The 22,436-nt window shown below is 40.1% G+C and overlaps 1 protein-coding gene across 9 annotated transcripts in view; it reads right to left on the bottom strand.

Annotated features, from left to right (window-relative positions):
* The window catches only part of LOC101099137 (AGBL carboxypeptidase 4), a 1,457,496-nt gene that overhangs the window by 500,375 nt on the left and 934,685 nt on the right, over nucleotides 1-22,436 (bottom strand). For all 9 annotated transcript variants that reach the window (XM_023258671.2, XM_023258674.2, XM_023258670.2 and 6 more), the window contains one exon: nucleotides 14,360-14,576. In XM_023258671.2, the coding sequence (XP_023114439.1) occupies nucleotides 14,360-14,576 (217 nt within the window). The remainder of the gene's footprint in view (nucleotides 1-14,359; nucleotides 14,577-22,436) is intronic.

A 22,436-nucleotide genomic window follows, 5' to 3' on the forward strand; every position in this document is an offset into this window, starting at 1 on the left:
CTAGACAAAAAAGCAACCTTTGCAGACAGATCTGGGAGTGAGAGGCAGTGAACTTCAGTGGACAATCTAGGTGTCAGAAACTGGGCTTCCAGCTAGTGCTGTTCAACTAACTCACTGGGTGACTCAGGAAAGTAACCTCCCTCTCTGGGCCCCAGTGTTTCCAGCTGCAGAAAGAGAGGAGAAAAAAAGAAATACAAAGTTTTCAAACACTGTTAACAGCTGAATCCTTTTTTCAAACTAAGTCTATGAGGAAGGCCAGTGAAGAGGGCCCGGCATGCATGGTGTATGTGGCAGGGAGGATGAGAGAGGCCTGAACCCTGATTTCATAGAAGTCCCTCTTTCTCCTTGCTCCTCAGTAGCATCTCAAGTACTGCTGAGAGCCTAGATCCCTAATTAGGGATACAGGTAACATGGGTTTAAACCCTAGAAGAACCTAAGGTTCTTCTTGGCTTTGAAATTCTGTGAGTCACATAAAATAAATGATCTTGTATCCTAATGTTATATACCTTCTGATTTAACAAAGTGAAAATGTGGCTTCAGAGGAAGTGACAAAGTATGACCACACCAAAAGATACCAAGAAAGAATTTTCGCTGTAATAGCATGCTTCTCCACCTGCCTCCAGTCCTATACGTACCCTAAATACAAAAATATTCCCTAAACATATGAACAGAGGAAACTAGATGAAGAATGAGTAATCAAAAGAGTGACAAGTGTTTTAAAGAGGAAACAGTATATTATAGACTCATGTAGCAGAGGATCTCAAACTAGTCTGGGGAACAGTATATTAGGGAAGCATTCCAGGAAGGAGTGGTGTTCAAATTGGATCCTGAAAGCAGAATAGGAAGTAGCAAGGCAAAGGGCCATTGAGAAAGAACATTCCAGGTAGATGGGCCAGTGTGTATACAAGTTAGTGGAAAAAATCCATGGCTGACAGAAAGAACTACAGGGAGGCCAATGTGGGTATAGCAGAGAGCAAAATGACAGGGAAATGAGACAGGCTGAAAAAGCAGGCAGAGGCTAGATTATGCAGGATCTTACAGATTACGTTAAGAATTTGTTATTTTATCTTAAACTGCTGAGAGGCCGGGGTGTTCAGTGGGTCATTTTCATGGATACTGAAATTATTCAATATGGTGGTAGCAGGGTAGTGGAAAAGACAAGTATGGACCAAAGCTCTCCATGACTGAGGGAACTGTCCAAGAAGTCAGCAGATGATAGCAATAAAGAATGGCAGTGGGTTATATAGGCTTAAAACATGTCTTTTTATAAAAGAGAAGGGAAAGAATGGCCTAGAAATAGCAAGCTATTAGCACAAAGGATGCCATCTGCCAAGCTAGCTAAGTAGCATTTAGTGAAGAGTCTACTGTCTTTTGGTCAGGTAGGGACCACAGGACCAGTGAGGCAGTGAAGGGAGCATAAAGTTAGGAGGAAGGCTGGGACTTTCTGGAAGCCACTGTAACACTGACATAGCTAGGTGAGCAGAGTTGAGAGAGAGCCTGGAAGCCTGTTTACCTCACATCTTGTACCCCCTGGCTTAAGAAGTTGTTGTAATTCCCTGAGAGATGCTGATAGTTTGAACTAAGGCACTGGCAGCAGAGATAAGAAAGAGATAGATTCTAAAAATACTGAGTTATAGCTTTGATCATACTTGGTGACAGATAGTATGCAAGGAGTAGAATAAAAAGGAGTTAAACAGGACAGTTTCCTGGCATGGGCGACTGAAGTGATGGTGATACAATCATTGAACTAGGAAACCCGTATTTGGGGCAGGTGTAGAGTAGTCTGGGTCAATCTTTGCAGCATGAATAAATCAGACATGTGTCTCCTTGTTCTAGCAGTGGAGAAGCAAGGGTCATAATTCCCAGCACCTCCTCTCCAGGCCCTCATTCGCCCAGGGCTGAGGCTTGGAATGGATGAGCCACCTGCAGCAGTCAGGTCAGTTGGAAAGTCCCTCACCAGATGCTGGGAGGATATATCTGCCTCCAATTAATTGGAGACTCTTTTTGAAGGGAATAGCAAAAACTATGCCAAGAGAGTGGTGCTTGTGAAGTGGCCTGCTGGAAGGGAGCCAAAACTACTAAGCTTGTTTAATTTAGAGTGTCTGATCAGGACAAGGTTTGGTGCAGATGGGGGTCCATAGAACTCTCCTGAGAGGTGGGTAAGGGAATGATAATTGAGATTACTAACTTCCAACAATTACTCAATTTAAAACCCAGCCAAAAAGATGTAATTATTTTTCATACATTTGTTTGGTCATGTTGCCAGCTGCAACTCCATGATGTTTTACTTCAAAGGGGAAGAAAGAACAAAGGGGAAGGAACAGAATGGAAGGGAGCTACATTATTTTGTAGTCACCATGCTGATAAGAACAGTGCTGCCTCTCTCTAGCTTCTTTTACGCGGTACTGTCTTCTGTCCTTGGGCTTTTCTGTCCACAGGGTGATTAGTTCCCTCTAGCAGGTTTCTGAGATCCTAGCTTTTCCTCACAAGTCCACATAAGGACTATAGTAGAGGCTGCCAGGCTCCATATTTTAAGTTCTTCTAATCTCCTCATATTTGCCTGCCCTGCTCCTAAACTAAATTGAATTTAATTGAGTTGACTTGGAGGCAGGTAAATTCTTGTTCGTTTAGATGACTTATGCTACTGGAGTTAGCAGCATAGTCAAACTCAGGGACTGATATCAAATTGATATAAAAAATGCCAATCTAGGTATTCCAGAGAAGCCTCTGATAATATGCATGGATCTCTGTCCTCGGTCTCAGGGCTCATCCTGCTAAACACTTGTATACTTGACTTAAATTAATACTTAAAAAGTATATACTTTAAAAATTCTGAGTGAAGACACTAATATTACAGATAAGAGAATCCAAGAATCAAAATAATCACAGCAAGCTAGAATAAAGGGCTAAAACCAATGGTAGGACAAGTATAAAGGGTCACTATACTTGTAAAATCTACTATAGGCTAATGTATCCTGGATTGGATCCTGTGACAGAAAAAGAACATTGGTGGAAAAACTGATGAGATCTGAATATAGTTCTATAGTTTAGTTCATAGTAAAGTATCAGTGTTAATTTATTTGTTTTGACAAATGCTTCATGGTTGCATATGATTTTAACAGAGGAAACTGGGTGAAGGGTATGTGGGATCTCTCGATATTATCTAACTTTTTCCCCCATTTCCTTAAGAATAAATTATTATTTAAAAAGTGTGCCATACTGTATAGAAATCAACATTCTCTCCCATAATTCTGTGCATCTTGGACTACAGTCAAGATGTCACTGTTCCTTCCCTACATCTTCAAATTAACTTTCTCAGGTCACAACAATAAGTCTTCCCAAAGGGGACCTTCTGGAAAAATAAGCTATTTCCTCAACTTATATTTCCCTCTTTTTATAGCATGCACCAGCAATCTATCCAGTAAACATATGTTGGGGAGTGAGGAGGGGATCCACTTCAAGCCCACAATTGTTAACAGTCATAAGATTGGAGAAAAGCACAAGGGGATAGGTCAACATACTGGCAAAAAATCCTGTGGCAGCTTGGAAATAACGCTTCATTTCATTCATGGTGGAAACCCCACTGTCCAGTGCATAGGCATGGTCGAGGAAGGCCAGTGAGTTTCAGAGCCACAAAGAAATTATGTCACATAGGAGGTGAGAGATAAGACCAACAAAAAGTTCTAGAATGCCCTCTTCCTGATAGACAGTTACTGTGGAGTCACAAAGTCCACAGAACAATGACTTGTACAATAGATCTCTGAATGATACATGGAAGGGATATGTGATAAGGGTAGCAGCAGAATGAGCCATCATCTCTCGAGTTGTCTCCTTGATAACTTGGTTAAAGGAGGATGTAACTTCTTTCTGTACATTTTCAGGTCCTAACTCATCAACCTTTTCACACTTCTGGTCATGCTGTAAAACTTTACCATGGACCACAGTTCCAAGGACTCCTGAAAACAGTCTTGGAGTTAAGTCTATGAAAAACCCATGCTTCCTATCGATGCTCACAATGAACTAGGATAACAAAACAGGCCAGGAAACTGACATACTTGCCACCCCAAAATATTTCATCTTATTCTTGGAGGAAGAGGCTGGTATCCCACCTGGATGAGCACTTTCACGTACATGAGTGGCTGGGACATAATGGTGAGTCCAGGAGCACAGGAGCACTTTACTTGCTGTGTCAGCCATGATGGACATGTGGACAGTCAACTTTTTTTTTTTATAAATCTAAAATTATTTAAAAATAAAAGATTTATTTTTTTTCAGTATATGAAGTTTATTGTCAAATTGGTTTCCATACAACACCCAGTGCTCATCCCAAAAGGTGCCCTCCTCAATACCCATCACCCACCCTCCCCTCCCTCCTACCCCCCATCAACCCTCAGTTTGTTTTCAGTTTTTAAGAGTCTCTTATGCTTTGGCTCTATTCCACTCTAACCTCTTTTTTTTTTCCTTCCCCTCCTCCATGGGTTTCTGTTAAGTTTCTCAGGACCCACAGAAGAGTGAAACCATATGGTATCTGTCTTTCTCTGTATGACTTATTTCACTTAGCATAACACTCTCCAGTTCCATCCATGTTGCTACAAAGGGCCATATTTCATTCTTTCTCATTGCCACGTAGTACTCCATTGTGTATATAAACCACAATTTCTTTATCCATTCATCAGTTGATGGACATTTAGGCTGTTTCCATAATTTGGCTATTGTTGAGAGTGCTGCTATAAACATTGGGGTACAAGTGCCCCTATGCATCAGTACTCCTGTATTCCTTGGGTAAATTCCTAGCAGTGCTATTGCTGGGTGATAGGGTAAAAGATTTATTTAAAACATATCAGAGGAATTAAAATAGGCTTATTCATGAACAACAACAAAAATCAACTACAGGGAGGCTTCACTGCTAAAAGAAGCTAACGTAAACTCTGGTTACATTTCTAGAGATTTAGCATCCACAGCAAAACAGGAAATAGTCCTATTCTGCTGTAGGAGGCTTATATTGCCTATAAAGTTTTATATTCAGTTATGATATTTTATAAAGGTAATCAACAACCTAGATTATGTCCAGAGAACAACAAAGAAGGAACAAAGTTTAAAAACCATGGAATCTGCAGAAATGTAGAATAATGGGGGGAGAGGAGAAAGGAAGGGACTAGTCTGGAAAGGACTCATGATGGGGATGTGGTCACTAGCTTGCTGTCTTTGCAGGCCTGTCCACGGGCTAATGGAGCAAGTAATGTAAAGTAGACCCAGAGGGTGGAGTTAGAATCAAGGAGAGAGGCTACAAGGAGATGGCTCTTTCTGGGAATGATGGGACTTTTTTCTCTTTGAAATGGGGCTCAGGCTGCCTCAAGAGATGTGTGAGCAAAGGCTGAAAACTCATATTTCAGGAATATTAAGAGAAGATGTTGGTCTATACAATTTGGGTCCTTGCCCATAGGAGATTCCTAAGACATTTGCTAAATTTGAATGTGACCTCTACAGTCTTTATTAACTCGAGAAATTGTGTGAGGTGTTAAGTCAGAGAAACCAGCTTTTCTAGGCATTTCTACGTCATTCTCATTTTTTTAAAAAAATTAATGTTTTCTTATTTAATGTTTATTTATTTATTATAATTTATTGTCAACTTGGCTTACATACGATACTCATTGCTATTTTTGAGAGAGAGAGAGAGAACGAGTGGAGGAGGGGGGGCGGGGAGAGAGAGAGAGAGAGAGAGAGAGAGAGAGAGAGAGAGAGAGAGACATAGAATCCAAATCAGGCTTCAGGCTCTGAGCTGCCAGCACAGAGCCAACATGGGGCTTGAACCCATGGACCATGAGATAATGACCTGAGCCAAAGTCAGACGCTTAACTAACTGAGCCACCCAGGTGCCCCTTGGCATTCTTGGCAGTAATTTTCCTCCAGGTACTTTTGGCTAACAAATATCTCTGTCCATGGGGGGAAAAGCCACCGAAAGACAGGCAATAGTTAACCTGACTTCTAGATCAACTGTCACCAGCAAGTGCAGCCTGGAGATGGAAGACTTAAGTGTCACAATGATCATGATCCTTCCTGGATGGTTCCTCACTGCATCAGATAAAGTCCAAATTCTTTAGGTTGGCATTCAAGGAACTCTTGGCCCAGCCTCCACTTACCTCTCCTCCTTTCCCCATTACTATCTTTCTTTTCTTCTTAGGTTGATCCTGTGCTCTTGTCTTTTGGAACCACATAAAACTATCAAGACTCAGTATTGTCTCAACTTCCATACCATATTTTTTTAAGAGAGGGGGGCATGCAGAGAGAGAGAGAGAGAGAGAGAGAGAGAATCTCAAGCAGGCTCCACACTAAGCATGGATCAATGTGGAGCTTGATCCCATGACCTGGGATCATGATCTGAGCTGAAATCAAGAGTTGGAAGCTTGGGGTGCCTGGGTGTCTCTGTTGGTTGGGCATCCAACTTTGGCTCAGGTCACGATCACACGATTTGTGAGTTTGTGAATTCGAGCCCCATGTTAGGCTTTGTGCTGACAGCTCAGAGGCTTGAGCCTGCTTCGGATTCTGTGTCTCCTTCTCTCTCTGCCCCTCCCCAACTTGTGCTCTGTCTCTCTATGTCTCTCAAAAAATAAATGTAAAAAATAAAATAAAAAAAAAGAGTTAGTTGGAAGCTCAACCAAATGAGCCACCCAGGTGCCCCGTGTGTATCCATATTTCGATTCTCAACTCAAGATGCCTTCTTCATTAGGACTTTGTTTCCTCCCTTGTGCCCCTTCTCTGCCCACTACTTCTATTATATCAAGTCTCTTACCATTATTGCTATTATTAGTTTTTACATCTGTGTTGCCCACTACATTGAGTACTTCTCAGGGATAGGGTGTATTTTGTATTCATCTTTCTGTCTCCAGCACCCAATACACAGCCTGGCAGGCAGAAGGTACTCATCAGATATTTGTCGTATTGAAGAATGGCTTTGCAAGAACTTAGTAAATGACTATATAGGTGAATAGAATATTTCCCTATCCAGAACTGGTTTAGAGTCCACTTTTTGGAGTCAAAAAAGGCTTGGCTTCATGTCCCAACTGCATGATATAGACAAATTACTTCATCTCATTGTGCCTTAGTTTTTAAAAATGCAAATGGAAGGAGATAATACTAATATATCTCAGAGCTTAAATTCTTCTAAGTGAATCCTTCACCCCAAAACTCATCCTCTTTCCTGATTTAATTTATCCAATATTGTCTGCCTCTTCCTAGAATGTGAGCCCCATGAAGGCATGGATTTCTGCCTGTTTTTCACTGCTGTATCCCTAGAGCCTAGACCATGCTGGTTACATGTTAGGTATTCAAAAACAGTACAAATCACATAATAGGAGCATTGTGAGGACTGAGTGACACAATGTATAAGAAGATCATGGCATTGGGCCGACCACATGCTATGCACTCAATAACTACCATTATTATAAAATAAAAGGCAGATTAAGAGGCAACATTATGACAGACTGATGTGTGACTCAGAACATACAATCAGGATATTATAAATGTTTGAACCATAATTTATGTTGGAATTGGAAAGGATGCTTGAAAAATCTGGTCTGACTCTCTGAGACCCAAAGAGGAAGAGTGCTTTTCTCAAAGTCACAGAGCTAGCCAGTGACAGAACCTAGACAATTACTCTCCTATAAATGATTTTCTAGTTATTCCATATAATACAGGATCAGATTCCTTTCTTTGTTAGACACTTCCTTTTGGCAAGTTTTGTTAAGTACAGGAATGGCTCTCTCCATCTAATCCTTTCAACACGCGCACACACACACAGAGTTAGGTGTTCATCTAATTAGTCCAATTATGTATAAAAATAATACCATACTTTACTGTGTCTGATGGTACAAGGTTATATGATTTAAAAACTAATGTTGGGGCGCCTGGGTGGTGCAGTCGGTTAAGCGTCCGACTTCAGCCAGGTCACGATCTTGCGGGCCGTGAGTTCGAGCCCCGCGTCAGGCTCTGGGCTGATGGCTCAGAGCCTGGAGCCTGTTTCCGATTCTGTGTCTCCCTCTCTCTCTGCCCCTCCCCCATTCATGCTCTGTCTCTCTCTGTCCCAAAAATAAATAAACGTTGGAAAAAAAAAAACTAATGTTTGTCAATTAAAATCTACTTTTAGCTATGTTGGAAGGAGTGTATTGGTAAACTCTATCTCTGAAAAACAAACATAAAGCTGGACAAAACTGACGCAAACATTTCAGTGTTTTGGAAACTGACCAAAGGCATACAACAATCTCATGTTATGCTTAAAAAACCGCTGAACTTCAGTTAATAAGACGGGGAATCTGTGATGTGCTGTGGTTGCTCTACCTTCCTCCAAGCTTGGTGAAAGCAGGGTTCTGTTAGGGCAGGCCATGCTGTGAGGATTGTCAAAGGGAATCAGTTTGGAAGAGAGGGCAGTGCTCACACCTAGCAGCATTTTCTGTGGAAACACTCACCACAGAGGTCGGCAAGTAAGGAGGGCCCGCAGTTCCATAGCTGGGACAAACATATTCCTGGCTGAGACTGGGTGCAAGCCAGAAGGCTCAAGCCAGTCACACACTCCTGAAAAGCCCTGAAGCTGCACAAATGCTCATGGTCAACATGACACAGAAGGGAAAGGAGAAGCCAGAGAAGACATGAAAATTGCCCAGACTTTGACTGTACTCCCCATATCTACATATAGATCCACTGACAGAGGACAGAAGCCTTATGTGCTCAGGGTGGGTAAGCACAAACCTAGCCCAATAATAGCTGACCGCTAAACTACAAAGACACAGGGTTGACTCTTTGAGAATCCAGTCTCATAAATAGGAAAGAAAAAAGAAAAATTGAGCTGATGCATAAGAGAAAGATACCAAGATAATTCACTGGTAAAGGTTAGTCTTTTCAACAAGCAGTGCTAGAACAATTGGATATCCATATGCAAAAAAATATAAGCTTAAATGCTTACCTCATGCCATACATATAAAAATAATTCAAAATGGATCACAGACTGAGATGTAAGCAAAACCATAAAAATTTTAGAATAAAACATAGGAGAAAATCTTTGTGGTCTTCAGTTGGGCAAAGAGTTCTTAGATAAGAATCCAAAGCATGATCCATAAGAGAAAAAAAATTGATAAATTAGGCCTCAAAATTAATTCTGTTCTTCAAAAGATATGGTTAAGAGAATGAAAAGATAAGGCATAGATTAGAAAGAAATATTTGCAAAGCATGTATCGGACAAAAGACTTGCATTCAGAATAGATAAAGAAATCTCAAAACTCATTATAAGAATACAAATAACTCAAAATTTTTAAGTGGGAAAAATATTGAAACTGAAACTTTATTAAAGAAAATACACAAATGGCAAATAAGCTCATGATAAGATAATCAACATAATTAGCTGTTAGGGCAATATAATTTAAAACCACAATGAGATATGCTAAATACCAACTAAAATAACTATAATTAAAAATATAGATAATTCCAAGTGTTAGCAAGAACATGGAGAAACTATAACCCTCTCTCCTACATTGCTGGTAGGAAGGTAAAAAGGCATTACTAACTTGGAACACAGTTTGACAGATTTTCTTCTTTTAATTTGAACATGAACTTACTATATGACCCAATGATTCCATTCTTAGAAATCTGCCTGAAACAAAGTGGATCACATGTCCACTCAAAAGTATGCACATGAATGTTCATAACATCATTATTCATAATAGCCCCAATATAGAAGCTTTCCAAATGTCCATAAACTAGAGAATAAACAAAATATGTTATATATCATTTTAATAGAATACTATTCAGCACTAAAAATGAATGAACTGTTGATACATGGTACAACATGGCTAAACCTGAAAAATATAATGCTAAAGGAAAGATGCTGGAAGCAAAAGACTACATAATGCATAATTCCATTTATATGAAATGTTCAGAAATGGCAAATTTATAGTGTCAGAGAAGGTCAGTAGTTGCTAGGATTGGGAGTGGAAGTGAGGAATAACAAAGGAACTTTTTGGGATGATGGAAATATTCTAAGATTAGATTGCGGTGATAGTGTAAAACTCTATAAATTTACTAAAAATCATAGAACCAGTCCTTTACAATGGGTGTATTTTATGGTATATAAATTATACCTCAATAAAGGTCTTAAGATAACAAGAAAAAATAAGATCTTTCCCATGGTATTTTTATCTTAAATGTCAGATTGTGGCATTGATGCATGTTCAAAGGTGGGGTTAGAAGACACCACTAGAGAATAACAAAATAAGACACCATTTCAGATGGCATAATTAGTAGCAATGGTAGCTATGGACATGGTGATTAATCATTCCAGCACTAGAAATACAAAATCTTGCTTCCTGCTTACTCTCCCTAAGATCTGGATGTTGACATGTTTAGCCTTCCAACTTGTAATTATCCTCCCTCCAAATTGGAATAAGGATTAACTAATTATAGTGGTGTCTTCAGACATGAGCCATACCAAACACCCTGGTAATGAAGAACTGTCCTGTCTGTAAAAGTATGCCAGAAAGCCTTAAAGTCTTTGGTATCTGCTTTGAGGTCCAACCCATAGAGTTTCTCCAAACTAGTTTAGCCAGCACAGGTACACCCTGCACTTTCACTAACTTTACTTTCTTTAAGATGCTGCTTTGGATAAGGTAATTTCTTTCCTAAAAATCCACTGTATCTCTCAGTTGGTCCAATGCAGAAAGCAGCAGTAGTCCATCAAAATGGCAGGATGTGGTGTTAGAAGTCATGGGTTTAAACCTTGGCCCTGACATGAACTAGCCATATGGCTTTAGCTAAGTAACTTAACCTTTTTAGCCTTATATTATTTACCCCCCAAGCTGGGATAATTCTGCCTGCTCCATAAAACTACTATGAAAAATAAGCAAGATGGTATACATAAAGTAACTGACCCAGTATCTGTGTTAAATCTGAATGACAGTATGACAATTAACTCTTTCTAGAGTTTGGCTCCAATATTCCTATTTATCTAATCTTATAGTAAGAAGATTCCTTATTCCAATCAAACCAGACTTCTAACCAACTGCCACCATGCAATGACTCTGGCTAAATCTTGCTCTCTGGGCTGCCTCCTCCCCAACTCTGTATTTACTAATCCTACCCATCTTTCAAGAGTCAGCTTAAAGCTCATCTTCTCCATGATGTTTAATCTGACCATTAACTCTCTAGACAACTAGTGAGATCCTTAATTATATATTTTTAAAATTTTATTTCTGTTTGAACATATCCCATTTCCTCAGGTATAGGAGACATTTCTGAAGGATACCAAGGTTTGTTTTATATCCCCCAGTGCCCCTTGCAAGGTCTGAAGTAGGACAAGGTTCTCAACTTATTTTTTTTTCCTGAGGAGTTCCTTAAAGAATAACTTGAAAACACTATTCCAGTCCATCTTTTTCATTTTATAGATGAAAAACTTGTCCCCAGAAAGAGGAAGTAACATTCAAGTTTCACATGAGTAATTTGGTATTAGAGTTGAAAACAGAATTCAGGCTTCCTATGGCAGATACTTTGGGCTGCCCTTCAATATCAGTTCTCCTACACATCTATAGGACTACCAATTTTTAGCTGGAAACATGGTCACCCAGAATAAAGACTTCATGTCTCATCCTTACTTTAGGTAAGTGTGGATATGAGTTGTATGAAATAGGAGAGAAGAGAAAGTGCTACATAACTTCAATTTCTCCTTTCTCCCCCTACTTTCTTCATCCTGCTGTCTGAAACACAGATGTGATGGTAAGAATTCCATTCTCGATCCACACTGGATCATGGGATTGAGGGGAATGCCCCAGGGATGGCAGGACAAAAAGCTGAAAAAAACTGACTCCCTAAGGCTTCCAAGGAACAGACTACAATATCAGCTCTGGATTGCCTATAGGCTTTTATATGGAAGAGAAATAAACTTCTGTTTTGTTTAAAGTGCTGTTATTTTAGATACAGATTTGGATATTAGTTGTTGGCAGCATAACTGATCCTGTTACCCCTCCTATCAACTTTCTAATGCTCTTAGTTCTTCACATTGCCTCTAGACGTATATATTAACTCATTCTTTCATTAATTAAATAATTTACTTAATAGCCATTCAGGATGCACTTACATTCTGACTGGCATAAATCTAAGAGGGGGCTGGAGTGGACACAGGAATGAAATGTACAAATCCCGCCCTTAAAATTAAAAGTCACAAGTATTGAATGAACTTCTCACTGTCTTAACTCATATCACAATTCATAGATTGGCAAACACTCATCTCAGAATTTCTCTGACAGTCTCATATCAATTTCATTGTTCCCAGTAATAAAATGCTGATCAAACTATATGTGCTTAATATCTTGTATTTGCCTCTCTACATCCACTCTTTGCCCTTCTCTATCATTTTCTTTGACCACTGTGGCTTACTTGTACGTACTGCATCAATGGGCTCTCTTGTCCTCTGACTTCTGATTGGGTTGGTTAATAGGGACCCCTAGCAGGAAATCAGACGGAAGTAAGAGAATGAGTTCTACATATTTAGTTTTCTCAGCTCCCTCCCTGTGGGGTCATCTTAGGCTAACTTTTTCCTTAACTGAAGGTCACTCACTGTTTCACTCAAGATGGCCCACAACATGACTCTACTATTGGGTTCTGATAACCATTCCTTCCCTTCATAGCCTTTGAGTTCTAGCCCCAGGGAAATGCCCCAGGGAAACCCCAAGGTTTCCCTACACACTGCCCACACATTGTAAATAGCCCATTTATTAAACCCTGCTCAAATTATCCTAATGTGAGGCTGCCATCTGTTTCCTAGTAGCATGTTGGCTGATATACAATGTGCCCAATTCTAAGTTCAAAATATATAGGCATTAGATACACATGGCACCCACCAGAAGCACTGTTAGGGAGAGGGTTAGAGTAAAGGGAAGATATTTAGCAAAATCTTAGTGCATAGAGAATCTCAGACTATAAGAACATCATCATGACCACTAGCTTTTGAGATCAGATTTGACTCTCAGGTACCTGAGCCATATCCAAGCCCTCTTTATTTCTCTTTTTTCTGGGGGGGGGGGGGGTATCCTGGACTAGACTCTATGTCTTTTAAACAGTCTAGTCTTGAAAACTTTCAGTTAGAAGTGGGGTTCCCTTCTAGGTGGAACTCACAGTCACTGGGCAGAATCCATATTTCCACCAACATGTATCAGAACCTCCAGTATAGTACTTTCTGCTAATTCCACCAGTATCCTCTCGTAGGAGGTTTAAAGTACTCAGTATGCCTATTTTAGAGGCATAATCCACAATTCTTAAAGAATGAAACATAAAAGCAAATTATCACCTGTTTATTCATTACAAGTAACTGAAGTATCACTGACCACAGAGAACAATGGTAGGCAGAACAATGCACCTCCCTCCCAAAATGTCCAAGTCCTAATCCCAGAAACCTGTGAATATGTCACTTTACAAGACAAAAGGGGCTTTTACAGAGGTGATTAAATATCTTTAGATGGAGACATCATCCTGCATTATCTGGGTGAGCCCAACATAATCACAAGGATCCTTAAAAGTAAAAGAAGGAGGCAGGAGATTCACTGTTTGAGTGATTCAGCATTAGACTCAACCAGCCATTGTTGGCTTTGAAGATGGAAGGGAACTACAAGCTAAGAAATGCAAACAGCCTCTAGAAGCTGGAAAGGGCAGGGAAATAAATTCTCTCCCAGAACCCCCAAAAGGAATGCAGACCTGCTGATACATCAATTTTAGCCAGAAAGACCAGTTTTGGACTTCTATTGAACGGTAGGATAATAAATTTGTGTTGTTTTAACCCACCAAGTTCATGGTAATTTGCTACGCCAGCAATAGGAAACTAATACAGAATGTAAGACCAAAATCTCCAGACCCAGGGAACTAAACCCAGGGTAAGGAAAGGCTGGGAACTGAGGGATGACAGAGACAAAACACAGTGGGCAGCACAACAAACCGCACACCAGTTGCTAACCTGCACTGCAGGCAAGTTGCATTCGTTAAAAGACAAATGTATGTTTTATCTCAGAGACTCCCACTCATAAAATGCTTTCATGCCTTTTGTAACACCTAGTAGAAGCTTCCCTCTTTTTTCTCAGAGTTTTTGGGAGTCACTAAAATTTTTGTATTTTGTTAGCATTATCAGCTTCATTCAGAAGGACAAGCATTTGCCTCATATCTTATTCTGTGACTTCCTGTTAGCCACAGAGGCAAAGAATGGCACAATGAAAATAACTATTCATAGAAGTTCCAGAGCATATGCAAAGCATCAATATCTATTATTTGCATTCTATAAAAACCCATTGCTAAGCACTTCTCCCAAGGCTGCCTGTTTCAGACTAGGTCTTACCACGCTCTGACCCAGCTGCTCCCGAAAGAAGTAATCCATGTTTCTCTTTTGCAGGCTGTCAAGGTAATGCTGAAAGCGTGTGTATGTATATGGGTAGCAGTAAGCAAATTGGTAAATATCTTCTTCTCGGTCAAAACAAAATGCAAAGGACATCACATAATTCTTCCTATGGTCCGGACACCGGTAGTAGTAAACATTTTTAGGTGGCAGCCTTTGCCTGAAAGATACAAAGAAAAAAAAATTGGGCATATCAGATAATTCAAGCTTCAAAGGCAATAAACAGGAATAAATGCCCAAGAGAAAAAAACTGTAACATCAAGAAGTCTAGGTGGTGTCTGGGAACAACAACCATACCACCTATGGTCAAAAGGAGTCCAGGATTTGGCAGCACTTTATTCAAATTCCAGCTCTACCCTTTATCAAATGTTTGGACAATGCAAAGGTAAACAAAGATGAACAAGTTTTAATCATTGTTTACTATTATTTGGAGCGCTCATTACATGCCCAGGCAATGAGCTAGATTCTTTTTTTTTTTTAATGTTTATTTATTTATTTTGAGAGAGAAAGAATGCATGTGTGTAGGGAAGAGGGAGAGGGAGAGACAGAATCCCAAGCAAGTTCCGTACTCTCAGCACAGAGTCCCATGTGGGACTTGATCTCACAAATCATGAGATCATGACCTGAGTCAAAACCAAGAGTTGGGTGCTTAACTAAACTGAGTAACCCAGGCACCCCAGGGAAACTCAGATTCTTGATGTATAATGGTAAATAAGAGAGGCGACATGTTTATCCTCATGCAGTCTATATTCTGGTGGGGAAGCAGTCAATAAAATATTAAAAATAAATACATTAAACAGTTACAGACTCTTAAAGCACCTTGAGGGCAACTAAAGAGTATGATGTAAGGGGCATCTAGGTGGCTCAGTTAGCTGAGCATCCAACTCTTGATTTCACTTCAGGTCATGATCCCAGGGTCATGGGATTGAGCCCCACATTAGGATCTGTGTTGAGCGTGGAGCCTGCTTGGGATTCTCTCTCTCTCACCCTCTCTCTCTGCCCCTCTTCTACCTCCTGGCTTGCTCGTGTTCTCTCTCTCTAAAAAAAAAAAAAGAAAAGAAAAGAAAGTGTGATGTTATACTAAAAATAAATAGGGGAGGTCTACTTTTCCTAGGGAAGCCAGGTTTTTGTATTGTAAGGCTAATTCAGACCTTTTTTTAAAATAAGCTAATGTGCACTGTAAATATTGAAGGGGGAGGAAAGAATATTCAACATTTCTTTAAATTATTACTATTGTTTTTCTAGAGAGCATTACATGACACTAATTTTCCACAGAAGCACTTTGGGAAATACTGCTTCAAATATACTGTGTAAGCAGTTTTGCTAAGTCATCATGCTCATTCTCCAATAAGGAACTCTGAAACATATACATGAGAAAAGGCAAAATGTTCCAGTCATAATTCCCATAACTTTTTTACATTCATCCACATCATAGGCTCACTGTACCCTATCATGCTGTGTGACATCCAAACTATTCACAGTTTTCCTGCAGTGAATGACTCATATTACTGTCTCTTAAAAACCCCATTAATCCTACAAAACCCATCCCAAACTATACATTTTCCATGATCATCCATTGACAATTCTGGGCCAGTCCAGCTCCCACATTTCCCAGCAGCTCTTGCTTCTTTATTGATGGTATCGTAAGTCTTATCCACTCAAATCAGTTTGGAAGCTCCTAAAAACACAAGTATATTTCTGGGGGCCACTGGCACATTGGGTAAAGGATGCCAGGCTCATCTGTAAGGGCTTGGCATTCAACTGAAAAGCCATAGGGCCCAGGAGCATGTGAAGGAAAGTGTGAGGAGGGTGTAGGTGATGAGGTTGAGGAAAATAACAATGGTGGTGGCTCCAGGTAGGGCAGCCTGAAGAAAATTGTTAAAAGCACCCAGAGCATTATAACATGCCGGTAGTTTGTTGCAGAATCTTGCTTCTACCTTGGTGTCCTTCTGAAGCTGCCTAAGTAGCTAGGGTGGAAATTAAGGCTGTGGGCTTCCTGTGGAAGAGCAGAGGTTACAAGACACTAATTCTGTACATACAGCAAGCTTCTATTGTTTGCCTGTAGCCCTGGGTCCCATGAACATCAGACATTAAGTGAAATGCAGAGAGGGGAAGAAGATGCAAATTAAGGAAGAAAAAAAGGAAAAGAAAGATTGAGAAAGGAATGAGGGAAGAGAGAAAGGAAGGAATGAACAGAATATGCATAGTATGGGTTGTTTATGGGGCTTATTCAGTACCTGATTTATTGTACTTTATTTTTTTAATGTTTATTTATGAGAGAGAGAGAGAGAGAGAGAGAGAGAGAGAGAGAGAGAGAGAGAGACACCATAAGTGTGAATGCGCAAGCAGGGAAGGGGTAGAAAATGAGGGAGAGAATCTGACAGTGCAGAACCTGATGTGGGGCTTGATCTCACGAACTGTGAGATCATGACCTGAACTGAAATCAAGAGTCAGATACTTAACCAACTGAGCCACCCAGTCACCCCATGTACCTGATTTAATTCGCATAAAATCATTTGGTCAAGGTGGGTATTATTCCACTTTGCCAATGTGGTCATGGAGGTTCATAAAAGTTAAGGAGCTCACTCATTACATCAAGTGAGTAAATGATAGAGCTGGGACTCCAATTTGTTTCTGTCTGATTGCAAGTCCAGTACCTAGAACACTCCTCCATAGTCCTTGATAAATTACGAACTTCTGCTATTCCAGATATGAGTGTGTGCAAAAGCCAGGAGGCAAGAGAGAAAAAAGCAAATGTTGGAACTGAAAGGAATTCGTCGTGGCTGAAGTACAAAGAGTGAGAAGGGAATTCATGAGTAATGTGTCTGAAGAGGAAGGCAGAAGCCAGACTAGAAAGGGACTATATGAACCATGTTAAAGAATTTAAAAATGATCCTGAAGTCACAGGGTACCTTTCAAGTGAGTGAAAGAAGTAAAGTACCATGACTGCCAGTCCAAGGGATCGATGATGGTGGTCAGAAGGACAGAAGGAGAGTAGCTGCACAGGTGTAGAAAACAAGACAGATTTGACTATTTTAGAAAAAAGTGGTTTAAGTGATGGGACATAAGGTCTAACTAATATGGGTTAGAACCTGGTAGCACTGAGGAAGGCCAGATGGTAGAGAGAAAAGCATAACCAATAAAGGAACAGGGATTTTCATATAAACATCAGTGGTAGTATCAAAGGCTGTCTAGGGATGTGTTTGGGCCCACAACAGAATCCATTTACCTCCTACTCCCAAAGCCACCACAGATAAATATACAGGTAACAATAGTCTTCTTGTAATGTAAATACAACTTTTAAGACAAGTGCTGCCCCCTCCCCCAGGCACTCTTCCTTTCCAGCCAGATTGCTACCCTAAACCTTCCTGTATTGAAATTTGGGGGCTACCAGTGTTGAGGCAGAAAAATAATGGCCTGGAAGGTGCATGGGGAGTCAAGAGGAAAGTCGTCCTTTCCTGATACTTCTGTCCATGGAGTATAAGTGAATCAACAGTTCCTGAGAGGGAAATGGGGGGAATAATGACCTCCAAGATATCAGGAGGTCTTACTTCATTGTTTCATGTAGCAAATATTTGTTAAGTATCATGTACCAAGCATTGTTTGTTTAAGAGAAGATGTAAAGGAAGCAGTGGACTAAAAGACTGAGAACCCTACTAAGATTAGTTACCATGAAGCTGAGTTTCAGAGGAAAAAGTGGAAAGTGGAAAGTTCTTGATAGAGAAGGGAACAGTGAAAACCAAGATAAGATCAGTGCAGAGGTGAGGGTATAGAAAGAACAGATGATAGTCTAAATTTGTGATGTGATTGAAACATGCAGAAATGTGAGGCTGATGGACTAACCTAGTTTCAGGGTTCCCAGTTTGCATTCAGGAAGAGTGCCAGTTGAAAGTGGCCTTGAGGTCTCTGGTTAGGGACCTGTGACACTAGCTTCATGCCCTGGCTCACAGATCTGAGAGCAAGGTGAGCATGTCTTCATATGTTAGTGATTCCTACAGTGACGGGCCCCTCAGGTTATGATGCTGATGTTCTCAACTCTTCATTTACTAGTATATCCGATCAGGGTCCATGCTTTAAATTCAATCACCCCAGTTTTCTCCTATTCTAGCCAAGTTTAGCAACTTGACTCTGAGAGCCTGCCATCTCCACCAAATTTGATTGTGTGCTATCAAGAGAATTCGTCTAATGCTTGCAGCTGTCCCAGCTCCTCTCCTGAGTGGGTCGGATGCCTAACCTCATTTGCAGACAGAGTGAAGGTAATGGGCCCTGGGGTAATCATTCAAGGAAGTCAAGATGCTGCTCAGGGCTTAGATTTTCTGGAATCTACTAAGAATACAAATAAAAATCCATTTGAGAAGGGCTCAGTAGGCCAAATTCATGAGGACTTTCAAGTAACACAAAGAGTAGAGGAAAATAAGACTGGGACTAAGTAGGAGGAAACATGTGTCTCTCATTTGTAATGCATTTCTGGTTTTTCTCTTATTTTGCTTATTATGTTTTTACTATGTCGCAGGCATCATGTTGAATGTTGTATATGCATTATCATTTAAACCTCACAATAATCCCATGAGCGAGGGGCTATTAACATCCCCTTTACATAGACAAGAAAATTGAAGCTCAGGGAGGTAAAAAATTCCCTGAAGTGACAGGGTTAGTAATACTCAGGGCTTATATTAGATGCAGACTAATGTGACTTTGAAGTCTGTGCTCATAATTCCTATGGTGCCTTGCTACCCTCCTTTCTCCCTTTGCCATCCAGTCATAGCCCTATTTCTGCTTCCAGAAAAATCTGCTCTCCCAGTACTCTCCTGTTAAAGACTCTTCAAACAACTCCTTATCTTCATATTCTGGCTTGGCCTACAAGGCTCCGTGAGATCTCCCTGTGATCCAGTATCACCAGCCATTTCTTCCTCCTTGAATCCTATGTTTTATTCATACTGAGCTACTTACAACTCCCTAACACAATTTTATGCTATTCCTCCCATACCTTTATGGGATCTCTTTTTATTTGATCTTTCTTTCACTTGGAGTGATTCCCCTGTGAATCACTTTTCCCATCTTACCTACTTGGTGAACTGCTACTCATAGATGTGCATAAGGTAGACTGTCAATAAAGGCTAAAGTATTTTTTTTAATGAACTAATTAATTAATGGACAAAAGAATGTATAAATAAATGTCTACCCTTTAACATACTTCCTCTCTGAATCCTTCTCTGACCATTCAGTCTTCATTAATTTATCTCGACTTCGACAAATAGTAAAATAAGTTTTATAACTTGGTATGTCTGTTAATAATGAACACCAAAAGTAAATGGAGATTTCTTCAAAGAAAGGTAGGCTTCTTGAAGACAGGAAGAGTGTCACCTTTTCCCTCTCTTTCTCACTTTTCACTTTGTCACTTTCCTCTCTATCGTCTCTTCACAGAGAAGTTAACAATACTTGCTCATTTTAAAAAGCTGTGATAAAAGGAAAAGAAGACTCATCTCTGAAGATAAATGGTAGACATCATAGGGAGGTAGATTGTAGCTCGGTATAGAGACTCTTTAATATTCAACTGAAGGGCAAGTAGAAAGGCCCATGTTATAGGGGAGTGCAAGCATGGGAAGCTTTATGGGATCCCATCAAGTAAGTTCCTATACTTGATGTTAGGTTAGACAAGGCTGCCTTCTGATTCTGTTTAATACAGATAGTGTGAGATATCACTGAAAACAATACAACAATAATGATAATAGCTATTATAATTTCTAATATGTATATATTATTGACCATGTGGTAGGCCATTGTAAATACATTATAATATATTAAGTTCTTTAAGCCTCACAACCATCCTCTGAAGTTATTCCTGTCATCCCAATGATATGATGAAAATGAATATGGGGTCAAGAATGCTTGTTTTTTTTTAAGTTTATTTATTTATTTTGAGAGAGACACAGCAGGGGAGGGGCAGAGAGAGACAGAGGGAGAGGGAGAGGGAGAGGGACAGAGAGAGAGAGAGAGAGAGAGAGAGAGGGAGAGAGAGAGAATCCCAAGCAGTCTCTGCCCTGCTAGCGTGGAACCCGATGCAGGGCTTCAACTTAAGAACCACAACACCATGACCTGAGCTGAAATCAAGAGTTGGATGCTTAACCAACTGAACCACCCAAGTGCCTCAAGAATTCTTGTTCATAAGAGGAAACTTGTCCACGACTCCCCAGAAGACTTCATAAAGGAAAGAGTCCAACATCTGATCCTGCCAGAGATGCAGAGAGATTCAAGACCTGGAGTGTGTGCTCTCAGGACTCAGAAACTAAAGGCTGATCGAGCTGTTAGAATAAACCATCATCGTGGGTCCATCCTGATGACTAAAGAGGACATCCAAATGTGTGAGGGCACCCTGTAACTCACATCCTCAGATCCAGTCATGCATGAACATGTGAGTGAGCAAAGCATACACATTCACACACATGTTCAGTAAATACTGAACACATTCCAATCATACTATATATACCTCTCTACTATAGCCTCTATCTAATTATATCAATTTGAATATATACCTTTCTCCATCATTACGCTGAGCCTCTCCCAAGGGCGGGGACAATGTATTGTTTATCTCTGGTTCTGCAGGACCTATACAGAGCTTTGTATATAGAGGTTCTCAAAAATGCTTATGAATTGGGTAAATGAATATATTTGTGAGTGAACTTTAAGGGATTAAAAATTAGAATAAATAATTTCAGCCATACCAATCTATGTATAGTGTGCTCTCTCCATGTGAAACTGTGAGTCATGCCCTGAATACATTATGTTCTCAAAAACCTTCATGCCTTTTAAAATGCTGTTCCTTCTCTGCAATTGCCTTTCCCCTACTTTTCTACGTAGTACATCCTTATGTAGAGAAGTGAGACCCAGCTCAAATGACATTTCCTCTTTGAAAGCTGTGTCAGCAACTCCATGAATTAATTGCTCTAAATGCTAATTGCAGACACTTGTATATTTCTAATTCATCTCAAAATCCATAGCACTTAGCATAGTGCTTGGCCCTGAAGAGGAGCTCAGAGCATGTTTGTTGAATTAATGAGTGAGTGAATTTATGACTTAATGAATGACTAAAATGGTTCCTTTCCATTTACCATACTCTCTGCCTTCTCTCCCAACTATCAGTCAAATTCCAGTACACCATTTTGGAGGTTACTAGAACACAGAAGAAGAGAAGAAGCCCAGGACCTAATGGAATACACAGGGCTCTCTAAAACAACAGCATTCCTTGCCCTCCTCAATAACCCTGAAAGACAGGAGCCCTAATTTTCTCTTTAATCTAACAGAAGATATGGTCATGGACAGATGAGTTCCAATCCCACATTCTTCCTAGACAGTAAACACAATTTTTTTTCTTCATATAAATTCTAAAGGAGATAGGGCGCCTGGGTAGCTCAATTGGTTGAGTGTCTGACTTCCGGCTCAGGTCATGATTTCACAGTTCATGGGTTCAAGCACCATGTCGGGCTCTGTGCTGACAGCTCAGAGCTTGGAGCTGCTTCAGATTCTGTGTCTTCCTCTCTCTCTGCCCCTCCCCTGATCACACTCTGTCTCTATCTCTCTCCAAAATAAATAAACACTAATTTTTTTTTTAATTCTAAAGGAGGAATCAAAACAAGGCCACTCAAATATAATATAAACACTTCCTGTATGCCTATAATATGCTACCTGTTTGATGCACACTATTATCTGACTGATAAACACATTTCTTCCCATCACACCAAGGCTGTGCTCACTGAAATTCAGCCAACAATTGCAATTGTAGAAACAGTCTCTTCATTTTCCATCTTTATCAACCCAGGGTAGGGAGAAGCAACCTGGCATCCAGTTTTCCAGGTATTTTTGAAATTAAGGTAAGACTTCATCCCTCTTCCTTTCATAAGGGCAGCCAAATCTCTGGTTTGTCATTCATGTCAACATGTGGCCTTTAGCCTACGTTTAGTTGGAACAACATAGACTACCACCTGGCTGGAGTCAGTTGGCCTCCTCCTTTTCTTCTCCAGTG

Source organism: Felis catus, chromosome C1 (genome assembly GCF_018350175.1).
Source record: "Felis catus isolate Fca126 chromosome C1, F.catus_Fca126_mat1.0, whole genome shotgun sequence".
Lineage (NCBI taxonomy): Eukaryota > Metazoa > Chordata > Mammalia > Carnivora > Felidae > Felis > Felis catus.